The sequence below is a fragment of the Pecten maximus genome, chromosome 8 (assembly GCF_902652985.1).
Source record: "Pecten maximus chromosome 8, xPecMax1.1, whole genome shotgun sequence".
Classification (NCBI taxonomy): Eukaryota; Metazoa; Mollusca; class Bivalvia; order Pectinida; family Pectinidae; genus Pecten; species Pecten maximus.
This window is the reverse complement of record NC_047022.1, coordinates 45,141,397-45,168,960: the sequence shown is the minus strand read 5'-3', so window position 1 is coordinate 45,168,960 and position 27,564 is coordinate 45,141,397. Positions and strand designations below refer to the sequence as shown.

At 38.4% G+C, this 27,564-nt stretch overlaps 1 protein-coding gene across 1 annotated transcript; it reads right to left on the bottom strand.

Moving 5' to 3' along the window:
* Positions 1-209: 209 nt before the first annotated feature.
* On the bottom strand, positions 210-27,461 carry LOC117333657 (inositol polyphosphate 5-phosphatase K-like). Its single transcript, XM_033893066.1, has 12 exons — positions 27,060-27,461; positions 26,207-26,317; positions 22,750-22,843; positions 21,992-22,108; positions 21,485-21,592; positions 20,855-20,922; positions 19,346-19,457; positions 18,800-18,909; positions 17,846-18,008; positions 16,421-16,567; positions 9,679-9,867; positions 210-1,944 (listed from the first exon to the last, which is right to left on the bottom strand). The coding sequence occupies exons 1-12, from the start codon at positions 27,110-27,112 to the stop codon at positions 1,933-1,935; spliced, it is 1,284 nt and encodes a 427-aa protein (XP_033748957.1). The 5' UTR covers positions 27,113-27,461; the 3' UTR covers positions 210-1,932.
* Between the last annotated feature and the right edge of the window lie 103 nt (positions 27,462-27,564).

Below are 27,564 nucleotides of genomic sequence, written 5' to 3'. Positions count from 1 at the left end.
TCTTCTGTAGTCATCCGTCTGACCAGTATCTACATAATTCTCTTCTGTAGTCATCCGTCTGACCAGTATCTACATAATTCTCTTCTGTAGTTGTCTGTCTGACCAGTATCTACATAATTCTCTTCTGTAGTCGTCTGTCTGACCAGTATCTACATAAGTCTCTTCTGTAGTCGTCTGTCTGACCAGTATCTACATAAGTCTCTTCTGTAGTTGTCTGTCTGACCAGTATCTACATAATTCTCTTCTGTAGTCGTCTGTCTGACCAGTATCTACATAATTCTCTTCTGTAGTTGTCTGTCTGACCAGTATCTACATAATTCTCTTCTGTAGTCGTCTGTCTGACCAGTATCTACATAATTCTCTTCTGTAGTCGTCTGTCTGACCAGTATCTACATAATTCTCTTCTGTAGTCGTCTGTCTGACCAGTATCTACATAATTCTCTTCTGTAGTCTGACCAGCATCTACATAATTCTCTTCTGTAGTCGTCTGTCTGACCAGTATCTACATAATTCTCTTCTGTAGTCTGACCAGTATCTACATAATTCTCTTCTGTAGTCGTCTGTCTGACCAGTATCTACATAATTCTCTTCTGTAGTCGTCTGTCTGACCAGTATCTACATAATTCTCTTCTGTAGTCGTCTGTCTGACCAGTATCTACATAATTCTCTTCTGTAGTCTGACCAGCATCTACATAATTCTCTTCTGTAGTCGTCTGTCTGACCAGTATCTACATAATTCTCTTCTGTAGTCATCTGTCTGACTAGTATCTACATAATTCTCTTCTGTAGTCTGACCAGTATCTACATAATTCTCTTCTGTAGTCTGACCAGTATCTACATAATTCTCTTCTGTAGTCTGACCAGTATCTACATAATTCTCTTCTGTAGTCGTCTGTCTGACCAGTATCTACATAATTCTCTTCTGTAGTTATCTGTCTGACCAGTATCTACATAATTCTCTTCTGTAGTCGTCTGTCTGACCAGTATCTACATAATTCTCTTCTGTAGTCGTCTGTCTGACCAGTATCTACATAATTCTCTTCTGTAGTCTGACCAGTATCTACATAATTCTCTTCTGTAGTTGTCTGTCTGACCAGTATCTACATAATTCTCTTCTGTAGTTGTCTGTCTGACCAGTATCTTAACATGATTCAAATTTCGATATGTAAAATATCTCAAACAAATAAAACAAAACTGAGGATAAAAATTCAATCTTCAAATTAGACCTAGCCCAGTGGTTATTGATCTAAAAAAATTGTTGAACAGAATCTAATCTTTCAGAGAGTTCGGAACCCTGAATGGTCAGTCCTTGGTCAACAGACAGTTTCGAAATGTCTTTTAATTAGAAAGTACATCTTCTGTGATGAAGCTATTCGAGGGAGTTAATAAAAATAGCATCATAATACATGATCTGTAAGATATATTTTAGATACTGACAAAATTTTGAATGCCAAGCACTTGATTTAAAAGTAAGATATCAATATCTTGTCAATAGCAAAATTAAGATGCCCAAATGAAATATCACAAAATTCAAGAACCAAAAAATAGCTGTAAGACATTTTCTTTTTTGATATAACCATCAATTTGTGTTTTCTTATCCCAAACATACATGTATTTGTTTTGTTTAAAATTGTTAAATACATTTGTAAGTGCCTTTCAATATGGTTCATTTTTAGTTTCAAAATCTTCCAGTTTAGTTCTCAAAACAGACCAAAAGGCCCTCCAGACTGGACACACAGCTGATTTACATTACCGATGTTTATGTGAGGTATGCTTGAGGATCAATTTATAAGTAATAACAGAATTAAATATAAAACATCATATTTCACCGTAACCAGTGTGTGTCTCTCTAGTACAAAAGTCCTGTTCTCGGCGTCTGACTGTAGGACATGTTGAGTAGGCACTTGGTAATCATCAGATCTAGGTCATCTCTCACGGCACAATCTGTAAAATATCACGGACGACAAGTTACAATCTGTAAAATATCACGGACGACAAGTAACAATCTGTAAAATAACATGGACGACAAGTAACAATCTGTAAAATATCACGGACGACAAGTAACAATCTGTAAAATATCACGGACGACAAGTAACAATCTGTAAAATAACATGGACGACAAGTAACAATCTGTAAAATATCACGGACGACAAGTAACAATCTGTAAAATATCACGGACGACAAGTAACAATCTGTAAAATATCACAGACGACAAGTAACAATCTGTAAAATAACACAGACGACAAGTAACAATCTGTAAAATATCACAGACGACAAGTAACGATCTGTAAAATATCATGGACGACAAGTAACAATCTGTAAAATATCACAGACGACAAGTAACAATCTGTAAAATATCACAGACGACAAGTAACAATCTGTAAAATAACACAGACGACAAGTAACAATCTGTAAAATATCATGGACGACAAGTAACAATCTGTAAAATATCACAGACGACAAGTAACGATCTGTAAAATATCACGAACGACAAGTAACAATCTGTAAAATATCATGGACGACAAGTAACAATCTGTAAAATATCACGGACGACAAGTAACAATCTGTAAAATATCACGGACGACAAGTAACAATCTGTAAAATATCACAGACGACAAGTAACAATCTGTAAAATATCACAGACGACAAGTAACAATCTGTAAAATATCACAAACGACAAATAACAATCTGTAAAATATCACGGACGACAAGTAACAATCTGTAAAATATCACAGACGACAAGTAACAATCTGTAAAATAACACAGACGACAAGTAACAATCTGTAAAATATCATGGACGACAAGTAACAATCTGTAAAATATCACAGACGACAAGTAACAATCTGTAAAATATCACGGACGACAAGTAACAATCTATAAAATATCACGGATGACAAGTAACAATCTGTAAAATATCACGGATGACAAGTAACGATCTGTAAAATAACACAGACGACAAGTAACGATCTGTAAAATATCACAGACGACAAGTAACAATCTGTAAAATATCACGGATGACAAGTAACGATCTGTAAAATAACACAGACGACAAGTAACAATCTGTAAAATATCACAGACGACAAGTAACAATCTGTAAAATATCACGGACGACAAATAACAATCTGTAAAATATCACAGACGACAAGTAACAATCTGTAAAATATCACGGATGACAAGTAACAATCTGTAAAATATCACGGACGACAAATAACAATCTGTAAAATATCACGGATGACAAGTAACAATCTATAAAATATCACAAACGACAAATAACAATCTGTAAAATATCACGGACGACACGTAACAATCTGTAAAATATCACAGACGACACGTAACAATCTGTAAAATATCACAGACGACACGTAACAATCTGTAAAATATCACACACGACAAGTAACAATCTGTAAAATATCACACACGACAAGTAACAATCTGTAAAATATCATGGACGACAAGTAACAATCTGTAAAATAACACAGACGACAAGTAACAATCTGTAAAATAACACGGACGACAAGTAACAATCTGTAAAATATCACGGATGACGAGTAACAATCTGTAAAATATCACGGACGACAAGTAACAATCTGTAAAATATCACGGACGACAAGTAACAATCTGTAAAATATCACAGACGACAAGTAACGATCTGTAAAATATCACGGACGACAAGTAACAATCTGTAAAATATCATGGACGACATGTAACGATCTGTAAAATATCACGGACGACAAGTAACAATCTGTAAAATAACACAGACGACAAGTAACAATCTGTAAAATATCACAGACGACAAGTAACAATCTGTAAAATATCACAGACGACAAGTAACAATCTGTAAAATATCACAAACGACAAATAACAATCTGTAAAATATCACGGACGACAAGTAACAATCTGTAAAATATCACAGACGACAAGTAACAATCTGTAAAATATCACGGATGACAAGTAACAATCTGTAAAATATCACGGATGACAGGTTACAATCTGTAAAATATCACGGACGACAAGTAACAATCTGTAAAATATCATGGACGACAAGTAACAATCTGTAAAATATCACGGATGACAAGTAACAATCTGTAAAATATCACGGATGACAGGTTACAATCTGTAAAATATCACGGACGACAAGTAACAATCTGTAAAATATCACGGACGACAAGTAACAATCTGTAAAATATCACGGACGACAAGTAACAATCTGTAAAATAACACAGACGACATGTAACAATCTGTAAAATATCACAGACGACAAGTAACAATCTGTAAAATATCACAGACGACAAGTAACAATCTGTAAAATATCACAGACGACAAGTAACAATCTGTAAAATATCACAGACGACAAGTAACAATCTGTAAAATATCACAGACGACAAGTAACAATCTGTAAAATATCACAGACGACAAGTAACAATCTGTAAAATATCACGGACGGCAAGTAACAATCTGTAAAATATCACAGACGACAAGTAACAATCTGTAAAATATCACAGACGACAAGTAACAATCTGTAAAATATCACGGACGACAAGTAACGATCTGTAAAATATCACAGACGACAAGTAACAATCTGTAAAATATCACAGACGACAAGTAACAATCTGTAAAATATCACGGACGACAAGTAACAATCTGTAAAATATCACAGACGACAAGTAACAATCTGTAAAATATCACAGACGACAAGTAACAATCTGTAAAATATCACAGACGACAAGTAACAATCTGTAAAATATCACGGACGACAAGTAACAATCTGTAAAATATCACGGATGACAAGTAACAATCTGTAAAATATCATGGACGACAAGTAACAATCTGTAAAATATCACGGATGACAAGTAACAATCTGTAAAATATCACAGATGACAAGTAACAATCTGTAAAATATCACAGACGACAAGTAACAATCTGTAAAATATCACACACGACAAGTAACAATCTGTAAAATATCACAGACGACAAGTAACAATCTGTAAAATAACACCGACGACAAGTAACAATCTGTAAAATATCACAGACGACAAGTAACAATCTGTAAAATATCATGGATGACAAGTAACAATCTGTAAAATATCACGGACGACAAGTAACAATCTGTAAAATAACACAGACGACAAGTAACAATCTGTAAAATATCACAGACGACAAGTAACAATCTGTAAAATATCACAGACGACAAGTAACAATCTGTAAAATATCACGGACGACAAGTAACAATCTGTAAAATATCACAGACGACAAGTAACAATCTGTAAAATATCACAGACGACAAGTAACAATCTGTAAAATATCATGGACGACAAGTAACAATCTATAAGATATCACAGACGACAAGTAACAATCTGTAAAATAACACAGACGACAAGTAACAATCTGTAAAATATCATGGACGACAAGTAACAATCTGTAAAATATCACAGACGACAAGTAACGATCTGTAAAATATCAATGACGACAAGTAACAATCTGTAAAATATCACAGACGACAAGTAACAATCTGTAAAATATCATGGACGACAAGTAACAATCTGTAAAATATCACAGACGACAAGTAACAATCTGTAAAATATCACGGACGACAAGTAACAATCTGTAAAATATCACAGACGACAAGTAACAATCTGTAAAATATCACAGACGACAAGTAACAATCTGTAAAATATCACAGACGACAAGTAACAATCTGTAAAATATCACAAACGACAAATAACAATCTGTAAAATATCACGGACGACAAGTAACAATCTGTAAAATATCACAGACGACAAGTAACAATCTGTAAAATAACACAGACGACAAGTAACAATCTGTAAAATATCATGGACGACAAGTAACAATCTGTAAAATATCACGGACGACAAGTAACAATCTGTAAAATATCACAGACGACAAGTAACAATCTGTAAAATATCACGGACGACAAGTAACAATCTATAAAATATCACGGATGACAAGTAACAATCTGTAAAATATCACGGATGACAAGTAACAATCTGTAAAATATCACGGACGACAAATAACAATCTGTAAAATATCACGGATGACAAGTAACAATCTATAAAATATCACAAACGACAAATAACAATCTGTAAAATATCACGGACGACACGTAACAATCTGTAAAATATCACAGACGACACGTAACAATCTGTAAAATATCACAGACGACACGTAACAATCTGTAAAATATCACACACGACAAGTAACAATCTGTAAAATATCACACACGACAAGTAACAATCTGTAAAATATCATGGACGACAAGTAACAATCTGTAAAATAACACAGACGACAAGTAACAATCTGTAAAATATCACACACGACAAGTAACAATCTGTAAAATAACACAGACGACAAGTAACAATCTGTAAAATAACACGGACGACAAGTAACAATCTGTAAAATATCACGGATGACGAGTAACAATCTGTAAAATATCACGGACGACAAGTAACAATCTGTAAAATATCACGGACGACAAGTAACAATCTGTAAAATAACACAGACGACAAGTAACAATCTGTAAAATATCACGGACGACAAGTAACAATCTGTAAAATATCACAGACGACAAGTAACAATCTGTAAAATATCACGGACGACAAGTAACAATCTGTAAAATATCATGGACGACAAGTAACAATCTGTAAAATATCACGGACGACATGTAACAATCTGTAAAATATCACAGACGACAAGTAACAATCTGTAAAATATCACACACGACAAGTAACAATCTGTAAAATATCACAGACGACAAGTAACAATCTGTAAAATAACACCGACGACAAGTAACAATCTGTTAAATATCACAGACGACAAGTAACAATCTGTAAAATATCATGGATGACAAGTAACAATCTGTAAAATATCACGGACGACAAGTAACAATCTGTAAAATAACACAGACGACAAGTAACAATCTGTAAAATATCACAGACGACAAGTAACAATCTGTAAAATATCACAGACGACAAGTAACAATCTGTAAAATATCACGGACGACAAGTAACAATCTGTAAAATATCACAGACGACAAGTAACAATCTGTAAAATATCACAGACGACAAGTAACAATCTGTAAAATATCATGGACGACAAGTAACAATCTATAAGATATCACAGACGACAAGTAACAATCTGTAAAATAACACAGACGACAAGTAACAATCTGTAAAATATCATGGACGACAAGTAACAATCTGTAAAATATCACAGACGACAAGTAACGATCTGTAAAATATCACGGACGACAAATAACAATCTGTAAAATATCACGGATGACAAGTAACAATCTATAAAATATCACAAACGACAAATAACAATCTGTAAAATATCACGGTAGACACGTAACAATCTGTAAAATATCACAGACGACACGTAACAATCTGTAAAATATCACAGACGACACGTAACAATCTGTAAAATATCACACACGACAAGTAACAATCTGTAAAATATCACACACGACAAGTAACAATCTGTAAAATATCATGGACGACAAGTAACAATCTGTAAAATAACACAGACGACAAGTAACAATCTGTAAAATATCACACACGACAAGTAACAATCTGTAAAATAACACAGACGACAAGTAACAATCTGTAAAATAACACGGACGACAAGTAACAATCTGTAAAATATCACGGATGACGAGTAACAATCTGTAAAATATCACGGACGACAAGTAACAATCTGTAAAATATCACGGACGACAAGTAACAATCTGTAAAATAACACAGACGACAAGTAACAATCTGTAAAATATCACGGACGACAAGTAACAATCTGTAAAATATCACGGACGACAAGTAACAATCTGTAAAATATCACGGACGACAAGTAACAATCTGTAAAATATCACGGACGACATGTAACAATCTGTAAAATATCACAGACGACAAGTAACAATCTGTAAAATATCATGGACGACAAGTAACAATCTGTAAAATATCACGGACGACAAGTAACAATCTGTAAAATATCACGGACGACATGTAACAATCTGTAAAATATCACAGACGACAAGTAACAATCTGTAAAATATCACAAACGACAAATAACAATCTGTAAAATATCACGGACGACAAGTAACAATCTGTAAAATATCACAGACGACAAGTAACAATCTGTAAAATAACACAGACGACAAGTAACAATCTGTAAAATATCACAGACGACAAGTAACAATCTGTAAAATATCACGGATGACAAGTAACAATCTGTAAAATAACACAGACGACAAGTAACAATCTGTAAAATATCATGGACGACAAGTAACAATCTGTAAAATATCACAGACGACAAGTAACAATCTGTAAAATATCACAGACGACAAGTAACAATCTGTAAAATATCACACACGACAAGTAACAATCTGTAAAATATCACACACGACAAGTAACAATCTGTAAAATATCACAGACGACAAGTAACAATCTGTAAAATATCACGGACGACATGTAACAATCTGTAAAATATCACAGACGACAAGTAACAATCTGTAAAATAACACAGACGACAAGTAACAATCTGTAAAATATCACAGACGACAAGTAACAATCTGTAAAATATCACAGACGACAAGTAACAATCTGTAAAATATCACAAACGACAAATAACAATCTGTAAAATATCACGGACGACAAGTAACAATCTGTAAAATATCACGGACGACAAGTAACAATCTGTAAAATATCACGGACGACAAGTAACAATCTGTAAAATATCACGGACGACAAGTAACAATCTGTAAAATATCACAGACGACAAGTAACAATCTGTAAAATATCACGGACGACAAGTAACAATCTGTAAAACATCACGGACGACAAGTAACAATCTGTAAAACATCACGGACGACAAGTAACAATCTGTAAAATATCACAGACGACAAGTAACAATCTGTAAAATATCACAGACGACAAGTAACAATCTGTAAAATATCACAGACGACAAGTAACAATCTGTAAAACAACATGGACGACAAGTAACAATCTGTAAAATATCACGGACGACAAGTAACAATCTGTAAAATATCACAGACGACAAGTAACAATCTGTAAAACATCACGGACGACAAGTAACAATCTGTAAAATATTACGGACGACAAGTAACAATCTGTAAAATATCACGGACGACAAGTAACAATCTGTAAAATATCACGGACGACAAGTAACAATCTGTAAAATATCACGGACGACAAGTAACAATCTGTAAAATATCACACACGACAAGTAACAATCTGTAAAATATCACACACGACAAGTAACAATCTGTAAAATATCACAGACGACAAGTAACAATCTGTAAAACATCACGGACGACAAGTACCAATCTGTAAAATATCACGGACGACAAGTAACAATCTGTAAAATATCACACACGACAAGTAACAATCTGTAAAATATCACAGACGACAAGTAACAATCTGTAAAATATCACAGACAACAAGTAACAATCTGTAAAATATCATGGACGACAAGTAACAATCTGTAAAATATCACAGACGACAAGTAACAATCTGTAAAATATCACAGACGACAAGTAACAATCTGTAAAATAACACAGACGACAAATAACAATCTGTAAAATATCATCTCTTCTGAGAACGGAATGTCCGCAACAATATTTGATCTGATTTGGTTGTAATAACAACTTACCTCAAACTCACTGCTCATCCCCATCAGAGTGTCCTTGACCTTGCTGACGTAACACAGCACATACTTTCCCGGAGTTTTTGGCAGGTCTTTCCCCTTCCAGGTCACTACAATGTTTGGTTTGTCCAGCCCCTCTATATTACTTTGTGCGTACTTGTAACTGAGGTAGTCATTTAGAGTTGAGAAGTCATTCTAAAACACGGTTATATACATTGTATTAATCAAAGAATAAATTCACATGAAGGCAACAATAGTGTCAGGACCTTTATATGGTACACAGGTCTTACAAAGTTATCCAATTAATGGTTAATGTTGATTTTTCTAGATTACCATATTAAAGATGTCTTAATGTATTTCTACACTGGACAAGTATACAAAATTTGAAAAGAAATATTCCTGTTGAAACTGATGTATTCTTGATCTGCCTGAAGCAGTATGGGAGGGGCAAGGAGGGGAGAGGTGAAGAGGATGAGGGGGGGGGGGGGGGGGGGGGGGGGGGGGGGGGGAGGTGTTGGTGGGATTGTCTAGTATGTCTAGATTCCAAAAGATTTTAACAAGTCCTCACTAATAATCTCTATCCAAAGAGTATATGAGGGCTATTCCATTAAAACATCTGACTCCAGGACTCCAGAATGATTTGCTTCTGTCCATGGTTTCCTACCTTTTACTTCTATTACATATAAAGGAAATTATCTATAAAGAAATTCTATAGGTGGTACCCCTAGACAAAAACTGGAGTCCTGGGGTTGGATAGATATTTTACTGGACCCTAAAGATGGTACCCCTTAACTAAAACAGGAGTCCTGGGTTGGGGTAGATATTTTACTGGACCCTATAGATGGTACCCCTTAACTAAAACTGGAGTCCTGGGGTGGGGTAGATATTTTACTGGAGTCCTGGGGTGGGGTAGATGTTTTACTAGAGTCCTGGGGTGGGTTAGATGTTTTACTGGAGTCCTGGGGCGGGGTAGATGTTTTACTGGAGTCCTGGGGCGGGGTAGATGTTTTACTGGAGTCCTGGGGCGGGGTAGATGTTTTACTGGAGTCCTGGGGCGGGGTAGATGTTTTACTGGAGACCTGGGGTGGAGTAGATGTTTTACTGGAGACTTGGGGCGGGGTAGATATTTTACTGGAGTCCTGGGGTGGGGTAGATGTTTTACTGGAGTCCTGGGGCGGGGTAGATATTTTACTCTGAGTCCTGGGGCGGGGTAGATGTTTTACTGGAGACTTGGGGCGGGGTAGATATTTTACTGGAGTCCTGGGGTGGGGTAGATGTTTTACTGGAGTCCTGGGGTGGGTAGATGTTTTACTGGAGTCCTGGGGTGGGGTAGATGTTTTACTGGAGTCCTGGGGTCCTGGGGCGGGGTAGATGTTTTACTGGAGTCCTGGGGCGGGGTAGATATTTTACTGGAGTCCTGGGGTGGGGTAGATGTTTTACTGGAGTCCTGGGGTCCTGGGGCGGGGTAGATGTTTTACTGGAGTCCTGGGGCGGGGTAGATATTTTACTGGAGTCCTGGGGCGGGGTAGATATTTTACTGGAGTCCTGGGACGGAGTAGATGTTTTACTGGAGTCCTGGGGTGGGGTAGATATTTTACTGGAGTCCTGGGGCGGGGTAGATGTTTTACTGGAGTCCTGGGGCGGGGTAGATATTTTACTGGAGTCCTGGGGTGGGGTAGATGTTTTACTGGAGTCCTGGGGTGGGGTAGATGTTTTACTGGAGTCCTGGGGTGGGGTAGATGTTTTACTGGAGTCCTGGGGTGGGGTAGATATTTTACTGGAGTCCTGGGGTTGGGTAGATGTTTTACTTTGAGTCCTGGGGCGGGGTAGATGTTTTACTGGAGTCCTGGGGTGGGGTAGATGTTTTACTGGAGTCCTGGGGCGGGGTAGATGTTTTACTGGAGTCCTGGGGTGGGGTAGATATTTTACTGGAGACTTGGGGCGGGGGTAGATATTTTACTGGAGTCCTGGGGCGGGGTAGATATTTTACTGGAGTCCTGGGGTGGGGTAGATGTTTTACTGGAGTCCTGGGGTGGGGTAGATGTTTTACTGGAGTCCTGGGGTGGGGTAGATGTTTTACTGGAGTCCTGGGGTGGGGTAGATGTTTTACTGGAGTCCTTGGGCGGGGTAGATGTTTTACTCTGAGTCCTGGGGTGGGGTAGATATTTTACTGGAGTCCTGGGGTGGGGTAGATGTTTTACTCTGAGTCCTTGGGCGGGGGTAGATGTTTTACTCTGAGTCCTGGGGTGGGGTAGATATTTTACTGGAGTCCTGGGGTGGGGTAGATATTTTACAAGAGTCCTGGGGTGGGGTAGATATTTTACTGGAGTCCTGGGGTGGGGGAGATATTTTACTGGAGTCCTGGGGTGGGGTAGATATTTTACTGGAGTCCTGGGGTGGGGTAGATATTTTACTGGAGTCCTGGGGTGGGGTAGATATTTTACTGGAGTCCTGGGGTGGGGTAGATATTTTACTGGAGTCCTGGGGTGGGGTAGATATTTTACTGGAGTCCTGGGGTGGAGTAGATATTTTACTGGAGACCTGGGGCGGGGTAAATATTTTACTGGAGTCCTGGGGCGGGGTAGATGTTTAAGTGGAGTCCTGGGGCGGGGTAGATATTTTACTGGAGTCCTGGGGCGGGGTAGATGTTTTACTCTGAGTCCTGGGGCGGGGTAGATGTTTTACTCTGAGTCCTGGGGCGGAGTAGATGTTTTACTGGAGTCCTGGGGTGGGGTAGATGTTTTACTGGAGTCCTGGAGTCCTGGGGTGGGGTAGATGTTTTACTGGAGTCCTGGGGCGGGGTAGATGTTTTACTCTGAGTCCTGGGGTGGGGTAGATGTTTTACTGGAGTCCTGGGGTGGGGTAGATGTTTTACTGGAGTCCTGGGGTGGGGTAGATATTTTACTGGAGTCCTGGGGTGGGGTAGATGTTTTACTGGAGTCCTGGGGTGGGGTAGATGTTTTACTGGAGTCCTGGGGTGGGGTAGATGTTTTACTGGAGTCCTGGGGTGGGGTAGATATTTTACTGGAGACCTGGGGTGGGGTAGATGTTTTACTGGAGTCCTGGGGTGGGGTAGATGTTTTACTGGAGTCCTGGAGTCCTGGGGTGGGGTAGATGTTTTACTGGAGTCCTGGGGCGGGGTAGATGTTTTACTCTGAGTCCTGGGGTGGGGTAGATGTTTTACTTGAGTCCTGGGGTGGGGTAGATGTTTTACTGGAGTCCTGGGGTGGGGTAGATATTTTACTGGAGTCCTGGGGTGGGGTAGATGTTTTACTGGAGTCCTGGGGTGGGGTAGATGTTTTACTGGAGTCCTGGGGTGGGGTAGATGTTTTACTGGAGACCTGGGGTGGGGTAGATGTTTTACTGGAGTCCTGGGGTGGGGTAGATGTTTTACTGGAGTCCTGGGGTGGGGTAGATGTTTTACTGGAGTCCTAGGGTGGGGTAGATGTTTTACTGGAGTCCTGGGGTGGGGTAGATATTTTACTGGAGTCCTGGGGTGGGGTAGATGTTTTACTCTGAGTCCTTGGGCGGGGTAGATGTTTTACTCTGAGTCCTGGGGTGGGGTAGATATTTTACTGGAGTCCTGGGGTGGGGTAGATATTTTACAAGAGTCCTGGGGTGGGGTAGATATTTTACTGGAGTCCTGGGGTGGGGGAGATATTTTACTGGAGTCCTGGGGTGGGGTAGATATTTTACTGGAGTCCTGGGGTGGGGTAGATATTTTACTGGAGTCCTGGGGTGGGGTAGATATTTTACTGGAGTCCTGGGGTGGGGTAGATATTTTACTGGAGTCCTGGGGTGGGGTAGATATTTTACTGGAGTCCTGGGGTGGAGTAGATATTTTACTGGAGACCTGGGGCGGGGTAAATATTTTACTGGAGTCCTGGGGCGGGGTAGATGTTTAAGTGGAGTCCTGGGGCGGGGTAGATATTTTACTGGAGTCCTGGGGCGGGGTAGATGTTTTACTCTGAGTCCTGGGGCGGGGTAGATGTTTTACTCTGAGTCCTGGGGCGGAGTAGATGTTTTACTGGAGTCCTGGGGTGGGGTAGATGTTTTACTGGAGTCCTGGAGTCCTGGGGTGGGGTAGATGTTTTACTGGAGTCCTGGGGCGGGGTAGATGTTTTACTCTGAGTCCTGGGGTGGGGTAGATGTTTTACTGGAGTCCTGGGGTGGGGTAGATGTTTTACTGGAGTCCTGGGGTGGGGTAGATATTTTACTGGAGTCCTGGGGTGGGGTAGATGTTTTACTGGAGTCCTGGGGTGGGGTAGATGTTTTACTGGAGTCCTGGGGTGGGGTAGATGTTTTACTGGAGTCCTGGGGTGGGGTAGATATTTTACTGGAGACCTGGGGTGGGGTAGATGTTTTACTGGAGTCCTGGGGTGGGGTAGATGTTTTACTGGAGTCCTGGAGTCCTGGGGTGGGGTAGATGTTTTACTGGAGTCCTGGGGCAGGGTAGATGTTTTACTCTGAGTCCTGGGGTGGGGTAGATGTTTTACTTGAGTCCTGGGGTGGGGTAGATGTTTTACTGGAGTCCTGGGGTGGGGTAGATATTTTACTGGAGTCCTGGGGTGGGGTAGATGTTTTACTGGAGTCCTGGGGTGGGGTAGATGTTTTACTGGAGTCCTGGGGTGGGGTAGATATTTTACTGGAGTCCTGGGGTGGGGTAGATGTTTTACTGGAGTCCTGGGGTGGGGTAGATGTTTTACTGGAGACCTGGGGTGGGGTAGATGTTTTACTGGAGTCCTGGGGTGGGGTAGATGTTTTACTGGAGTCCTGGGGTGGGGTAGATGTTTTACTGGAGTCCTAGGGTGGGGTAGATGTTTTACTGGAGTCCTGGGGTGGGGTAGATATTTTACTGGAGACCTGGGGTGGGGTAGATGTTTTACTGGAGTCCTGGGGTGGGGTAGATGTTTTACTGGAGTCCTGGGGTGGGGTAGATGTTTTACTGGAGACCTGGGGTGGGGTAGATGTTTTACTGGAGTCCTGGGGTGGGGTAGATGTTTTACTGGAGTCCTGGGGTGGGGTAGATATTTTACTGGAGTCCAGGGGTGGGGTAGATGTTTTACTGGAGTCCTGGGGTGGGGTAGATGTTTTACTGGAGTCCTGGGGTGGGGGTAGATGTTTTACTGGAGTCCTGGGGTGGGGTAGATGTTTTACTGGAGTCCTGGGGTGGGGTAGATGTTTTACTGGAGTCCTGGGGTGGGGTAGATATTTTACTGGAGTCCTGGGGTGGGGTAGATGTTTTACTGGAGTCCTGGGGTCCTGGGGCGGGGTAGATGTTTTACTGGAGTCCTGGGGTGGGGTAGATGTTTTACTGGAGTCCTGGGGCGGGGTAGATGTTTTACTGGAGTCCTGGAGTCCTGGGGCGGGGTAGATGTTTTACTGGAGTCCTGGAGTCCTGGGGGGGGTAGATATTTTACTGGAGTCCTGGAGTCCTGGGGCGGAGTAGATGTTTTACTGGAGTCCTGGGGTGGGGTAGATATTTTACTGGAGTCCTGGGGTGGGGTAGATGTTTTACTGGAGTCCTGGGGTGGGGTAGATATTTTACTGGAGTCCTGGGGTGGGGTAGATGTTTTACTGGAGTCCTGGGGTGGGGTAGATATTTTACTGGAGTCCTGGGGTGGGGTAGATGTTTTACTGGAGTCCTGGGGTGGGGTAGATATTTTACTGGAGTCCTGGGGTGGGGTAGATGTTTTACTGGAGACCTGGGGTGGGGTAGATGTTTTACTGGAGTCCTGGGGTGGGGTAGATGTTTTACTGGAGTCCTGGGGTGGGGTAGATGTTTTACTGGAGTCCTGGGGTGGGGTAGATGTTTTACTGGAGTCCTGGGGTGGGGTAGATGTTTTACTGGAGTCCTGGGGTGGGGTAGATGTTTTACTGGAGTCCTGGGGTGGGGTAGATATATTACTGGGATAGCCCTGAGGACAACACAGTAATATCTGAAATGAAAATTTTCCATGTCTGGAATATCTCTGCCTGCCCATAACAGGGGTCATTTTAAATGTATCTATTTCAATGTCTGGGGATCAAACTCTCCACCTTACTAGTACGATCCTAGTATGATACTCAACCAATCAAACTCTCCACCTTACTAGTACGATCCTAGTATGATACTCAACCAATCAAACTCTCCACCTTACTAGTAAGATCCTAGTATGATACTCAACCAATCAAACTCTCCACCTTACAAGTACGATCCTAGTATGATACTCAACCAATCAAACTCTCCACCTTACTAGTACGATCCTAGTATGATACTCAACCAATCAAACTCTCCACCTTACTAGTACGATCCTAGTATGATACTCAACCAATCAAACTCTCCACCTTACTAGTACGATCCTAGTATGATACTCACCCAATCAAACTAAAGAGACCTTCTGTCTGGCCAAGCATTATATTGCAGCAAGTATTTACAAGGGTTACATACTCCCCTTCCAGGTAAGAAGTTCTCTTTGAGTTCCCAGGGTAAAAGTGAAGTTCATGGAAGTAACACAGTGACTGAATATGATTCCCTACGTGGGGTAAATATAACTTGTAAAAGCTAGAGTCTGGAATAAATCCTTAAAACAACAGATTCCACTGTTTTGTCCCAAATCCTTGAATATATATTTCCAGTAAAGTTGCAAAAATGTATTAACATCAGTAGTTGATATATCCCTACACTGAACCTACAATACAACAAATCACAAGTAACAATACAACAAATCACAAGTATTTTACTGTACAAGACAGTGTTCACTGTTACCTTGTAGAGGCCTAGCCAGTCCCAGGAAGACGAGGACATGTCCGGGTTGGTCCTGTAGGAGTACATGACTTCCATATCCTTATCCAGTCTCCAGCTGGACGGAACCTGAATGGTCACCACAGGTAGGTTTGGAGGATGTGGAAACACCTGTTGAGAATTGGAATGCCACATTAATTATGATAGTAAAACAATAATAAACAGACCTGGGAATTCAAGCAAGAGCCCCAAGGGCTATGATGGTCATCTGAGCTCTTTAATATATACTGATAATTGATGTTTTTGCTTTTTGAATTAAGAATTTAACACATTTGATCAGAGTGACCTGAAAGGAAGGTCAAGATCATTCAACTGAACGAACTTTTCAGTCTGTTATCAAAGCATGCCACTGTGTCAATACCATGACCCTGGGCCTCTTGGGTTATTATAGGTTATTATAAAATTGTTTAAGATAACCTTGAAAGTACAGTAAGGTCATTCATTTAAACACTTTTAGTAGCCCTTCATCCAAGCATGAAACTGGCCCAATATCATGGCTAAGGACCTCTTGGCTATTAAGAAGTCATTTAAAGATTTTAATACATTTGACCGATGGTCTTGAAAGTTGGTCAAGGTCATTCATTTGAATATAATTTGTAACTCTTCATCCCAGCGAGTCACTGACCCAATATCTTGGCACTGAGTCTCTTGATATTGAGAAGAAGTCATTAAAAGATTTGACCTCTGTGACCTTGAAATTAGATCAAGGTCATTCATTTGAACAAACTTTGTAGTCATTCATCCTAGCATGCTATAGGCCCAACATCAAGACCCTGTGCCTTTTGGTTATTGAGAAGAAGTTGTTTAAAGATTTTAACACATTTGACCCCTTGAAAGAAGGTCAGGGTTACTAATTTGTAGTCCTTCACCCCAGCATGCTTCAGGACCGACATCAGGTCTCCGGCCCACTTGGTTATTGTTAAGAAGTTGTTGAAAGGAAAAGTTGATGCCAGACAGCTGGATAGACAGACGTCGCTCCACAGCATAAGCTCATTTGTCCTTGGAGCAGGTGAATTAAAATTGGAAGTTATTACTCCTGCTTAACACTCAGCATTTTAAGAGTGGGATGACTGATTCACCAGTTGTCTGTACAATGTGACTGGGTGGGGTATCCTGCTGAATGTCTTTGACAGTATGCTTCAGTGAGGTTGTACTATAACATCAGCATCAATTCTGCACTATCACAAGGAGACAATCAGGAACATATTGCAGCCTCCCAACACACACATGTATGTAACTTGAAGATAGACAAGGTCATCCTTAAATAACCATAGCTGTTGATAGGACAAACTCTCGTCAGCTGAAAGGCCACAAGGCTGTAATGGCTGAGGTAAACCCATTGATTAAGATAGGACAAACAGTATAGTGTAGACTTTGTAAGATACCTACCGGGAATTGAAACTCTGTGACGACAGGTTTGTGGTCACTGATGGTATAAGAAGGTAGAGATTTGTAGTACAGCTGTTTTACACTGAGATCAAGGTTCTGAAAGGAATCTTCATGAACCATCCATAGGACACGATCACACCAGGCCGGTACTCGCTGTTTATCACTGTAATAGTAACAGTACACATATACACCACCAGTCGGTACAGGCCCGGTAAATGTGTTGTATGATATGAAACCCTGAATTTTAGGTACCGTATGTGTTAACCTACATGGGTCGTACGACATGTAACCCTGAATTTTAGGTATGTGTTACCCTACATGGGTTGTACGACATGTAACCCTGACTTTGAGGTATGTGTTACCCTACATGGGTCGTACGATATGTAACCCTTAATTTTAGGTATGTGTTACCCTACATGGGTTGTACGACATGTAACCCTGAATTTTAGGTTTGTGTTACCCTACATGGGTTGTACGACATGTAACCCTGAATTTTAGGTATGTGTTACCCTACATGGGTCGTATGACATGTAACCCTGAATTTTAGGTATGTGTTAACCTACATGTGTTGTACGATATGTAACCCTGAATTTGAGGTATGTGTTACCCTACATGGGTCGTACGACATGTAACCCAGAATTTTAGGTATGTGTTACCCTACATGGGTTGTACGACATGTAACCCTGAATTTTAGGTAAGTGTTACCCTACATGGGTTATACGCCATGTAACCCTGAATTTTAGGTATGTGTTACCCTACATGGGTTGTACGACATGTAACCCTGAATTTTAGGTAAGTGTTACCCTACATGGGTTATACGCCATGTAACCCTGAATTTTAGGTATGTGTTACCCTACATGGGTTGTACGACATGTAACCCAGAATTTTAGGTATGTGTTAACCTACATGTGTCATAATACAATCAACCGTAGGATTTTGAATGCGTGTCCTGACCTGGTGTCGTATATGTCCGTGTCAGGGTCAAACTTGTAGGTAGGTGCAAATGTGATTGGTCCCTCTTCAAAGTCAGTGAATATCATTCCTTCTTCTTTACATTTCAATAGCTGAAATAGATTCAATATCCTCCACTTCAATTTTGGTTTATAACATTTAATAGTTTTATGTTTTTATACATGTTTACATTTTCAATTCTGTTGAAGTACTGTAGTAATGCTTATCTGTTTAGAAAACTAATACAGCTTTTGTTTGGTAAAACTTTTTCATATTTGACAACATACCAGGTATGTTAAATTACAAGAAGTTTCAATAATAAGAGTAAATTCAATATGCATACTGAGTATTGCTAAAGCAGTACATGTCCCCTACCAGTCCCCGCTAAAAATAGTAACAGTGACCTTGAACCCTGACCCTGACCCTGACCTTGTGGTACTTTTATATAACAAATTATAGAAACTACTAACATCGGGCGGTAACACAGACATCGGGCGGTAACACAGACATCGGGCAGTAACACGGACACAAGTTTATAGTAAACCTTACCTGGTCGTTCTTAAGTAAGGCACTGTAATTCTTAGCTGCTATTTCTTTTTCAACCTCTGATCTGCTCAGGCCATCCAAACGGAAATTCAGATCTCCCATCCAAAATACATAGCTGGCAAAATAAAATTATTTTCACATCAAATGTTTGTTTTGCATATCTTACTGATTAAATCCACAAGTGTATGTTATTGCTACACAAACTCATGTTGGGTTATCTCCCTTGATCTTGGTATGATAAATTGGGTTATCTCCCTTGATCTTGGTATGATAAATTGGGTTATCTCCCTTGATCTTGGTATGATAAGCTTGAACACTTAGCTCTGTAAATCGTAACATACATAACAGTATGACTGTATCTACTTTGCTTTTTTCCCTTTTTTTTTCCTTTTCTCAGTTGCATAACTAACAACATTTGCTGGTAATATTCTCGGTGATAAACTCCTCACTGTTGAGTACGTAATGCTGTCATGTCAGTGATAAACTCCTCACTGTTGAGTACGTAATGCTGTCCTGTCAGTGATAAACTCCTCGCTGTTGAGTACGTAATGCTGTCCTGTCAGTGATAAACTCCTCACTGTTGAGTACGTAATGCTGTCATGTCAGTGATAAACTCCTCACTGTTGAGTACGTAATGCTGTCCTGTCAGTGATAAACTCCTCACTGTTGAGTACGTAATGCTGTCCGGTCAGTGATAAACTCCTCGCTGTTGAGTACGTAATGCTGTCCTGTCAGTGATAAACTCCTCACTGTTGAGTACGTAATGCTGTCCTGTCAGTGATAAACTCCTCACTGTTAGAGTACGTAATGCTGTCCTGTCAGTGATAAACTCCTCACTGTTGAGTACGTAACGCTGTCCTGTCAGTGATAAACTCCTCACTGTTGAGAACGTAATGCTGTCCTGTCAGTGATAAACTCCTCACTGTTGAGTACGTAATGCTGTCCTGTCAGTGATAAACTCCTCACTGTTGAGTACGTAATGCTGTCCTGTCAGCTGTCTGACCTGACATTTGGTGACTAGCTGTTGTATATATCAGTCTTTATAGAATCAAAAAGGGATAGGCAATAAATATGATATATGAATATAACAAAGTGGATTTAAACTTACAAATGGTATCAATAATAAACTAGATTTAAACTTACTCATGTCTAAACATTATAAACTAGATTTAAACTTACTCATGGTCTAAACATAACAAACTAGATTTAAACTTACTCATGGTCTAAACATAACAAACTAGATTTAAACTTACTCATGGTCTAAACATAACAAACTAGATTTAAACTTACTCATGGTCTAAACATAACAAACTAGATTTAAACTTACTCATGGTCTAAACATAACAAACTAGATTTAAACTTACCCATGGTCTAAACATAACAAACTAGATTTAAACTTACTCATGGTCTAAACATTATAAACTAGATTTAAACTTACTCATGGTCTAAACATAACAAACTAGATTTAAACTTACCCATGGTCTAAACATAACAAACTAGATTTAAACTTACTCATGGTCTAGTATATTATCAACGTCCTTGTCCCGGAACTTCTGTGTGTCTAGGATGGTGAAGAAATCCTGTATCATTGAAAAGAAATTATTTTAACTTTGTTAATGAGTAAAGAATATCAGAGCCATTTGGTCTTCAATAAATTAAATGTTGTTGATGTTTAAAAGTGCACTTGTTAAGGTTATCTTTAGCCTTCGAAATACTCTAACCAAGTCGAATAAATGACACTTAGACTTAAGTTTTGAGCAAATGTCATCAAAAAGTTGACAACGGGCATCGTGCCTCACTTAAACTCACCAAAGAGCTGCAACCAGACGTGTGTTGAGGTTGCAGTATATATCTTAACCATACAAACATAATATGTACTGCTATATCTCAAGAGATAACTCCAAGAAATATATTTCCAAACAATCTTTTTCTGCAATTATCTGTTTTTACAAATTTCATTTTTTTTTTAAAACTCACAATCGGGTAAACACATTTTGTATGTATACTTTTATGTTTTATTTATTTTTATTTATTTTATTTGTATTTGTTCATGTCTTTTACTGCTGGTTTTAATAGCTCATTAGAGCTAATGTTGATTTGTTATAATATGTACTGACTATCTGTGAGATAATGTTACTATACCTCGATCCGCTCCACAGCATTGTCCATATGAGCTGCCAAGTGGGAATTGACCATAATGAGGTTGACGCCATTCACATCGAACCTGATGCTCACACCTCCTTTGTTGCCCTACGTAGGAACAGAAACTTTATTTATACACAAACAATAACAATGGATTGGTATCACCACTATTGTGTTTTTATTAGAATCAAAATTAAATTGATTTTCCCATTACTTTAATCCTTAAAACACACCATTGCATTTGATCATGTATGCAAAGCATGTATATTAATGAATGGGTGGCGGAGTGTAGGTGTCAATATCTGTTTCCTCCAACAATAATTATTAAAGTCCACCTCTGGGATTCCATCTTGCCAAAGAAGAGAGTTTAAAATGTAAACTGATATAATTGTTTCAAGGTACTGTACCAAGTCACCGATATTCTTTATTTGAAAAAGTACTTATGAAGGTATCAAACAGCCCTGGCAATATTTTTATTTGTGTAGCCAGGAGAGAACATGAACTTACCCACCAGCCACCCATACCAGCCTTGGACCTCTCGGATTCGATGTGTTCATAGCTCAACAGGTTTTCTCTCTTCACAAAGGCTAGCGATAACAAGCCCTGCATTCTTACAACTTTTATCTGGAAACATGTCAGAGATATCTTTAAATATACACCTATTTCGCTGACTGCTGTTCTAAAAATTGTCAAATCATCTGATAACTAAGTTTTTTCCAGAACTTTGACTCCAACTTCCTAAATAAATAATTTCAGATTTCGAAAATTACATGTAAACAGTGGAATGTCTAAATATCCAAACATTCAATTATCCAGTCTCCTATTGTATCCCCCACATACAGAACAATCTTACTTGTTGTTAAGAATTTAAAGACATGAATTAATTAAATTCTGTGTCCTTTGAGTGGTTCAGATATGTGCCTTTTATTATATATTGTTTTCCATGTATTGACAAAGTTTCACAATATTCTATTTTTGAGATCTACTTTGTATAATTGAGCCTTGATTTGTGAGAAAATGTCACAGTTTAATGTTGATTTGTTGTATCAGGAGTCGTTGAATATCCTCAAATGTTAAATTAGTTAGCCATTCAACTGTCTCAATTTAGCCATTCAACTGTCTCAGTTTAGCCATTCAACTGTCTCAGTTTAGCCATTCAACTGTCTCAGTTTAGCCATTCAACTGTCTCAGTTTAAATATCAACAATACAGATTACTTAATCAGACAGGTCACGCATTATTATGTGAGGGAATGAAGGATCCTACCCGGACAAATCCTGCCTTCCTGAGAATGTGTGTTAATGCTTTAGTCCACTTGTTGTCTTCTGTATCTGCATCAGCTGTGCTCACTTCCTGTAAACTGTGAAGAAAGTTGGGCATTTATAGGTGAAAAAGGAAATAAGATATGCTGTGGTCAATAACAGATTGTCCAGTTAATAACAGGACGAAGAAACAAGTGATCCTTTTTATACATAAACAAAATTAAGAACAAGTTTATCAGAGAACAGATCTCTTACATCACAGGGCCTTGTAGTTATTTGAAAAGGTGTCTTTTAAATATTTTGTCCAATTTAACTCTTTCAAACTTAAATCATGGTCAAGGTCATTCATTTGAACGAACTTCCTAGCCTTCACCCAAGCATGCTACAAACCAAATATCAGGTCTCTGGACCTTTTGGTTATGGAAAAGAAGTCATGGAAATATTTTAGTCCATTTGACACATGTGACCTTGAATGAAGGTTGATAATGTCGTTCATTTGAACAGATTTGGTAGCCCTTCACCCCAGCTTACTGCAGACCCAATTTCCGGCCTCTAGGTATCTTGGTTATTGAGAAAAAGTTGTTTAAAGATTTCAACCTATTTGACTCCTGTGACCTTGAATGTAGGTCAAGGTCATTCATTTTGTCTGATACATGTAGCTATAGTATGTTTTCAAATTTTGATGAACGTCACATTTTGCTCTGTTTTGCTATCAAACCAGTTATCTAACTTTAGATGATGTTTACTATCACTGAAAGCTAAGTATTGTATAATCATTTAAAATCAACTTTTTTTTTTTCTTTTTTTTTCATTGTATCTATTGTATATAAACCTTTTGTAAACTTCATGTGTTGCTGGATTGCACAACGTTCTGTTACTTATTAAATTTTCTCGCCTTTCAGTGACCTTGATGTATTAAGTTTGACCTCATACAGAATATGGAGAATGCATACCCCAGTATAATGAAAACCATACAAACAACAAGACATTGCATCGCCTTTAACTCCCCTCATTATCATATCGACGTAATAAGGGCGACATGGTTGAAGTTTTCAAAATCTTGAAGGGATGTTATGAGTCAACAGCATCACATGGACTTTTGCTAATAAAGCAATTTAAGAGAGAAGGATCCAGGGACATTGACGCAGTCTAAAAAAATCAAGAAGTTGACTGGACATGAGGAAATACTCGTTCACTCAAGAATTGTGGACAGCTGGAATTTTTTACCAGAAAATGTAGCTCCAGCACCAAATTTAAACAGTTTTGAAAACCTGACAAATATTGAATCTAAAACTGATGAACATTTTGTATCTTTGCGGTTAAATCACTCAGAAATTTAAGATATTTTACATGTTTAAAGGTTAGGGGAAGATTCAAAAGGAGATGGGATTAGTCATCATGTGAAAACATACTAGCATTATTCTAAAACTTTTGATCATGTTTGGCACAGGAGCCTAATAGCAAAACAAGAAGCATATGGAATTTAATTTTAGGTGAATTACTGAATTGGTTCAATGATTATCTACATCATCGCAAACAAATGTTTCAATTGGAAATTCTTATTCAGAACTACGTAATATTGATGCTGGTGTACCACAAGGTTCTGAACTCAGACTGCTTCTATTCTTGATATCTTTGATATTACTAATGTACTTGATTCCGTCTCTAGATAATTTGTGGATGATACATCTTTACTTTTTTCTGCATTTTCATGCCATGAAATAGAAACTGCTCTCAACAAGGACCTAGAATCTTTAGATCAGTGGACTAAATGTTGGTCAGTTTCTTTAATCCTCAAAAAAACAGATGTTCTCGTTATTTCAATTTCTATTGATACTGATGAAGATTTGGACTTGACATTTGAAGGGGAAGACTTGAATTTTACAAACATACATAGACATTTAGAATTTAACTTTAATTCAAGTGAAAAATGGGGAAGTCATGTTGAGGCAGTTTATATTTCTGCTATGAAAAAGATAAATGTCTTACATAAACTTAAATACATGTTAAGAGATTCACTTTTAAAAATATATATGTTCCAGTGAATCAAATGGGATGATGGCACTGCTTATGAATCTGAGAAATTAGACAAGATAGGGATCTTGGTGCCCACCATTGAATGATCCATTTCAGTCAAATGCAAGACTGATCTTTTCCCTTCTTTCTCTCTTTTTCAAACCATTTACATTTGACAGTAATAACTTTATATAACACTACGTAGCAGGAGCAACCCGTAATTGTCAAAATCCAAGATTGCCATACTCTTCGTCACCCATTTAGTTCTTTCAGTCAGACTTGCATGCACAACTCTGTTAACTGGAGACCAAGGGGAACCTCTACAATCACATTTGAGAATGACCCTTAATAGCCATTTAGAAATTTAACAAATTTGGTAATGAAGTTTCAATTGTCGAAATTCCAGATGTCTGTCTGTTGGCCATATTGTTGTCAGGTTGGTCCTAAACAGGAATATGCATAACTAGGGACCAAGGGGAACTTACACATGAAATTTGAGAAAAATCCTTTCAGTGATTCCTGAGAAATAGCAAAAAAAAAAAACTTCAATTGTCAAAATCCAACATGGGTGCCTGTCGAGTATATGTTTTTGGAATTCATTAGATAACAAAGTAAAAGCACTTTTTCTCCTCTGCCATCTTATTTCAATTTTTGTGACCGTAATTTAAATAATTTACATACAAGACTCAGGCATCAGTGTAGCTCTTTAAAATACGATTTGTTCCATGTTAAGATTGCTGACAACCCTTCATGAAACTATGGAAATTCCTGTGAGGATGTTAAAAAAAATATTCTTAAGATGTGTAAGCTTTATAATGCAGCACGAACCACACTTTTTCGAAACACTAGGCTGTTGAATCCAGTTAATCTAGATTTATCTTGATTTTGAAATGAAACCCTGTTCATAGACATTAATACAGATTTTTTCAGACATATATGCAAATTTTTATCAAATCCAGCAATAGGTTTTAAGTAAAATATATTAGTTTTATATAGGGTATACATTTATGGCTCCAAATTACATTTATTGAAAAAAAAAAAATTCAAGTCAAGTTCAATCAACAAATAAAAATTGACTTTTTGATTTACTTACATTTGTTTTACATGATCATTTAAATGCCTTCAGTTGAGGACTACATCCAATTTGCTGTTTTCATAACATTCTGGACGTTTCAATCAGAAAATCCTAGAAACTCGATACCTTGGTTTTTTGTGTTTGCAGAATCTTTGTTATGGAGGATGGCAGCTATTTCTTGGTCATTTGCAACAAGAAACCTTCACTTGTTATCGACTGCATACACAAAAGCTTTTATCATTTATTGTATGTCCAGCACTACACACACACAAAATCATAATCCCTCTCACGCCCATGCAAACCTGAAGTCACATCTCATAATCATCAAAATTGATTGCAACTGTAGAAAGTGAATATGGTGTTTACTTACCCTATGCCGTACATGTCAGGCAGCAATTTATAAGGTTTATCCAGCCCCAAGAGTTCTGTCATATCACCAGGAGGGTCAGTGGTACCCACGTTCCAGGTGCACATATAAAGTCTGCAAAGCAGCATTAAAAAAATTGAAAGCGTAATTAGGAATGCAGCTCTTTTCAATTGTATACTTAGAAATATGCATCAACATTTCAATATGTGTGCGACAACTAACGTCTTACAATCGAAGTGAAGTAAAGTCACCTCACAGTGAGTTTGCGTGGTTTAGCAATGGGAGTTCTTGGTTATCTGTTGGACTGACATGCATCCAACCAGTTATCAACTGCTTTGCAACAGAGTACAAGTTATCCCAAGTCAAGCAAAACAGAATTACATTGCTTGCAGCATAAGTTCTTTAAGGCCCAGGCAAATATTTGCATGTATTTTCAGAGGGAAGGGGGGAATGGTTGACTCGGATAGAGGACCTCTAGCATTATCAGATTAGCACAAGACATAAGAAATAGAAAGCCAGAGGTCCCAGGTTTTTTTATCACTAGCAGAGACAGTGAATTAAATTTAATTAAGTAAATGCTCTGTTACAGCATAAATACATCTTAGACCACAGCAAGCTTCGTTAACCCAAATGGTCTCATGGGCAAATATTAACTTAAAATAAAATTACAAAACCGAAAAGAATGCACTTAATAAATAAAATATTAGAAAGTGGATTTTTAGTGGCTGGTATAAAAACTCATTTTAGATTTTCCACTCCCAGCTTTAAATCTAAATTTACAAGGCATCTGATTTGACATGATATTAACAGCCAGACAGTAATAGAATCAGATTAATTAATTTGGTGGCAACATTACCTAAATATCTTTGGTTTTGGTATGACAGCACCTTTTTTAGTTTCCGACGCCATTTTGTGTTATGTAGAATGATACAGCAAATATAATTGCTTACAGCATTTGATGTAACTGTCGTTTACTTCGCTTTACCTATTCATGAAGAACGAAAAGACCTCTCTTCTGATCTGATCATTGAATGCACTACCTAACAGTTAGTGACAGTTCAGACCTTGTCGGTCTAAAACTTCTATCACGTTGAACACAATTGTCATTTGTTTAAATACAAAATTACAAGATAACATCGAATGACTTGAACGATATTACATGTTTCCATCTTATTTACAGTATCGTTGTTTTATGCAAACTTAATAAAACAAAAATAAACATTTCCTGAAGTAAGTTAAAGTTGGAACCGGAAGTGTGATAAACGTCGTTCTAAGTCGTGATGTCATCAAGTTGTGTGCTCTCTTTTACTTCCGGTAGGGCAAAGTGAGTAGATCTTACCAGCGAATGTTACAAATAAAAT

Excerpts from the sequence above, each read along its gene's own strand:
- LOC117333657 (XM_033893066.1), bottom strand. The coding sequence starts at position 27,112 with ATGGCGTCGGAAACTAAAAAAGGTGCTGTCATACCAAAACCAAAGATA. Across the intron at positions 22,844-26,206 it reads CCTGACATGTACGGCATAGG|TTTACAGGAAGTGAGCACAG; the intron begins GTAAGTAAACAC and ends CTTTCTTCACAG. Across the intron at positions 20,923-21,484 it reads ATGCTGTGGAGCGGATCGAG|GATTTCTTCACCATCCTAGA; the intron begins GTATAGTAACAT and ends TCAATGATACAG.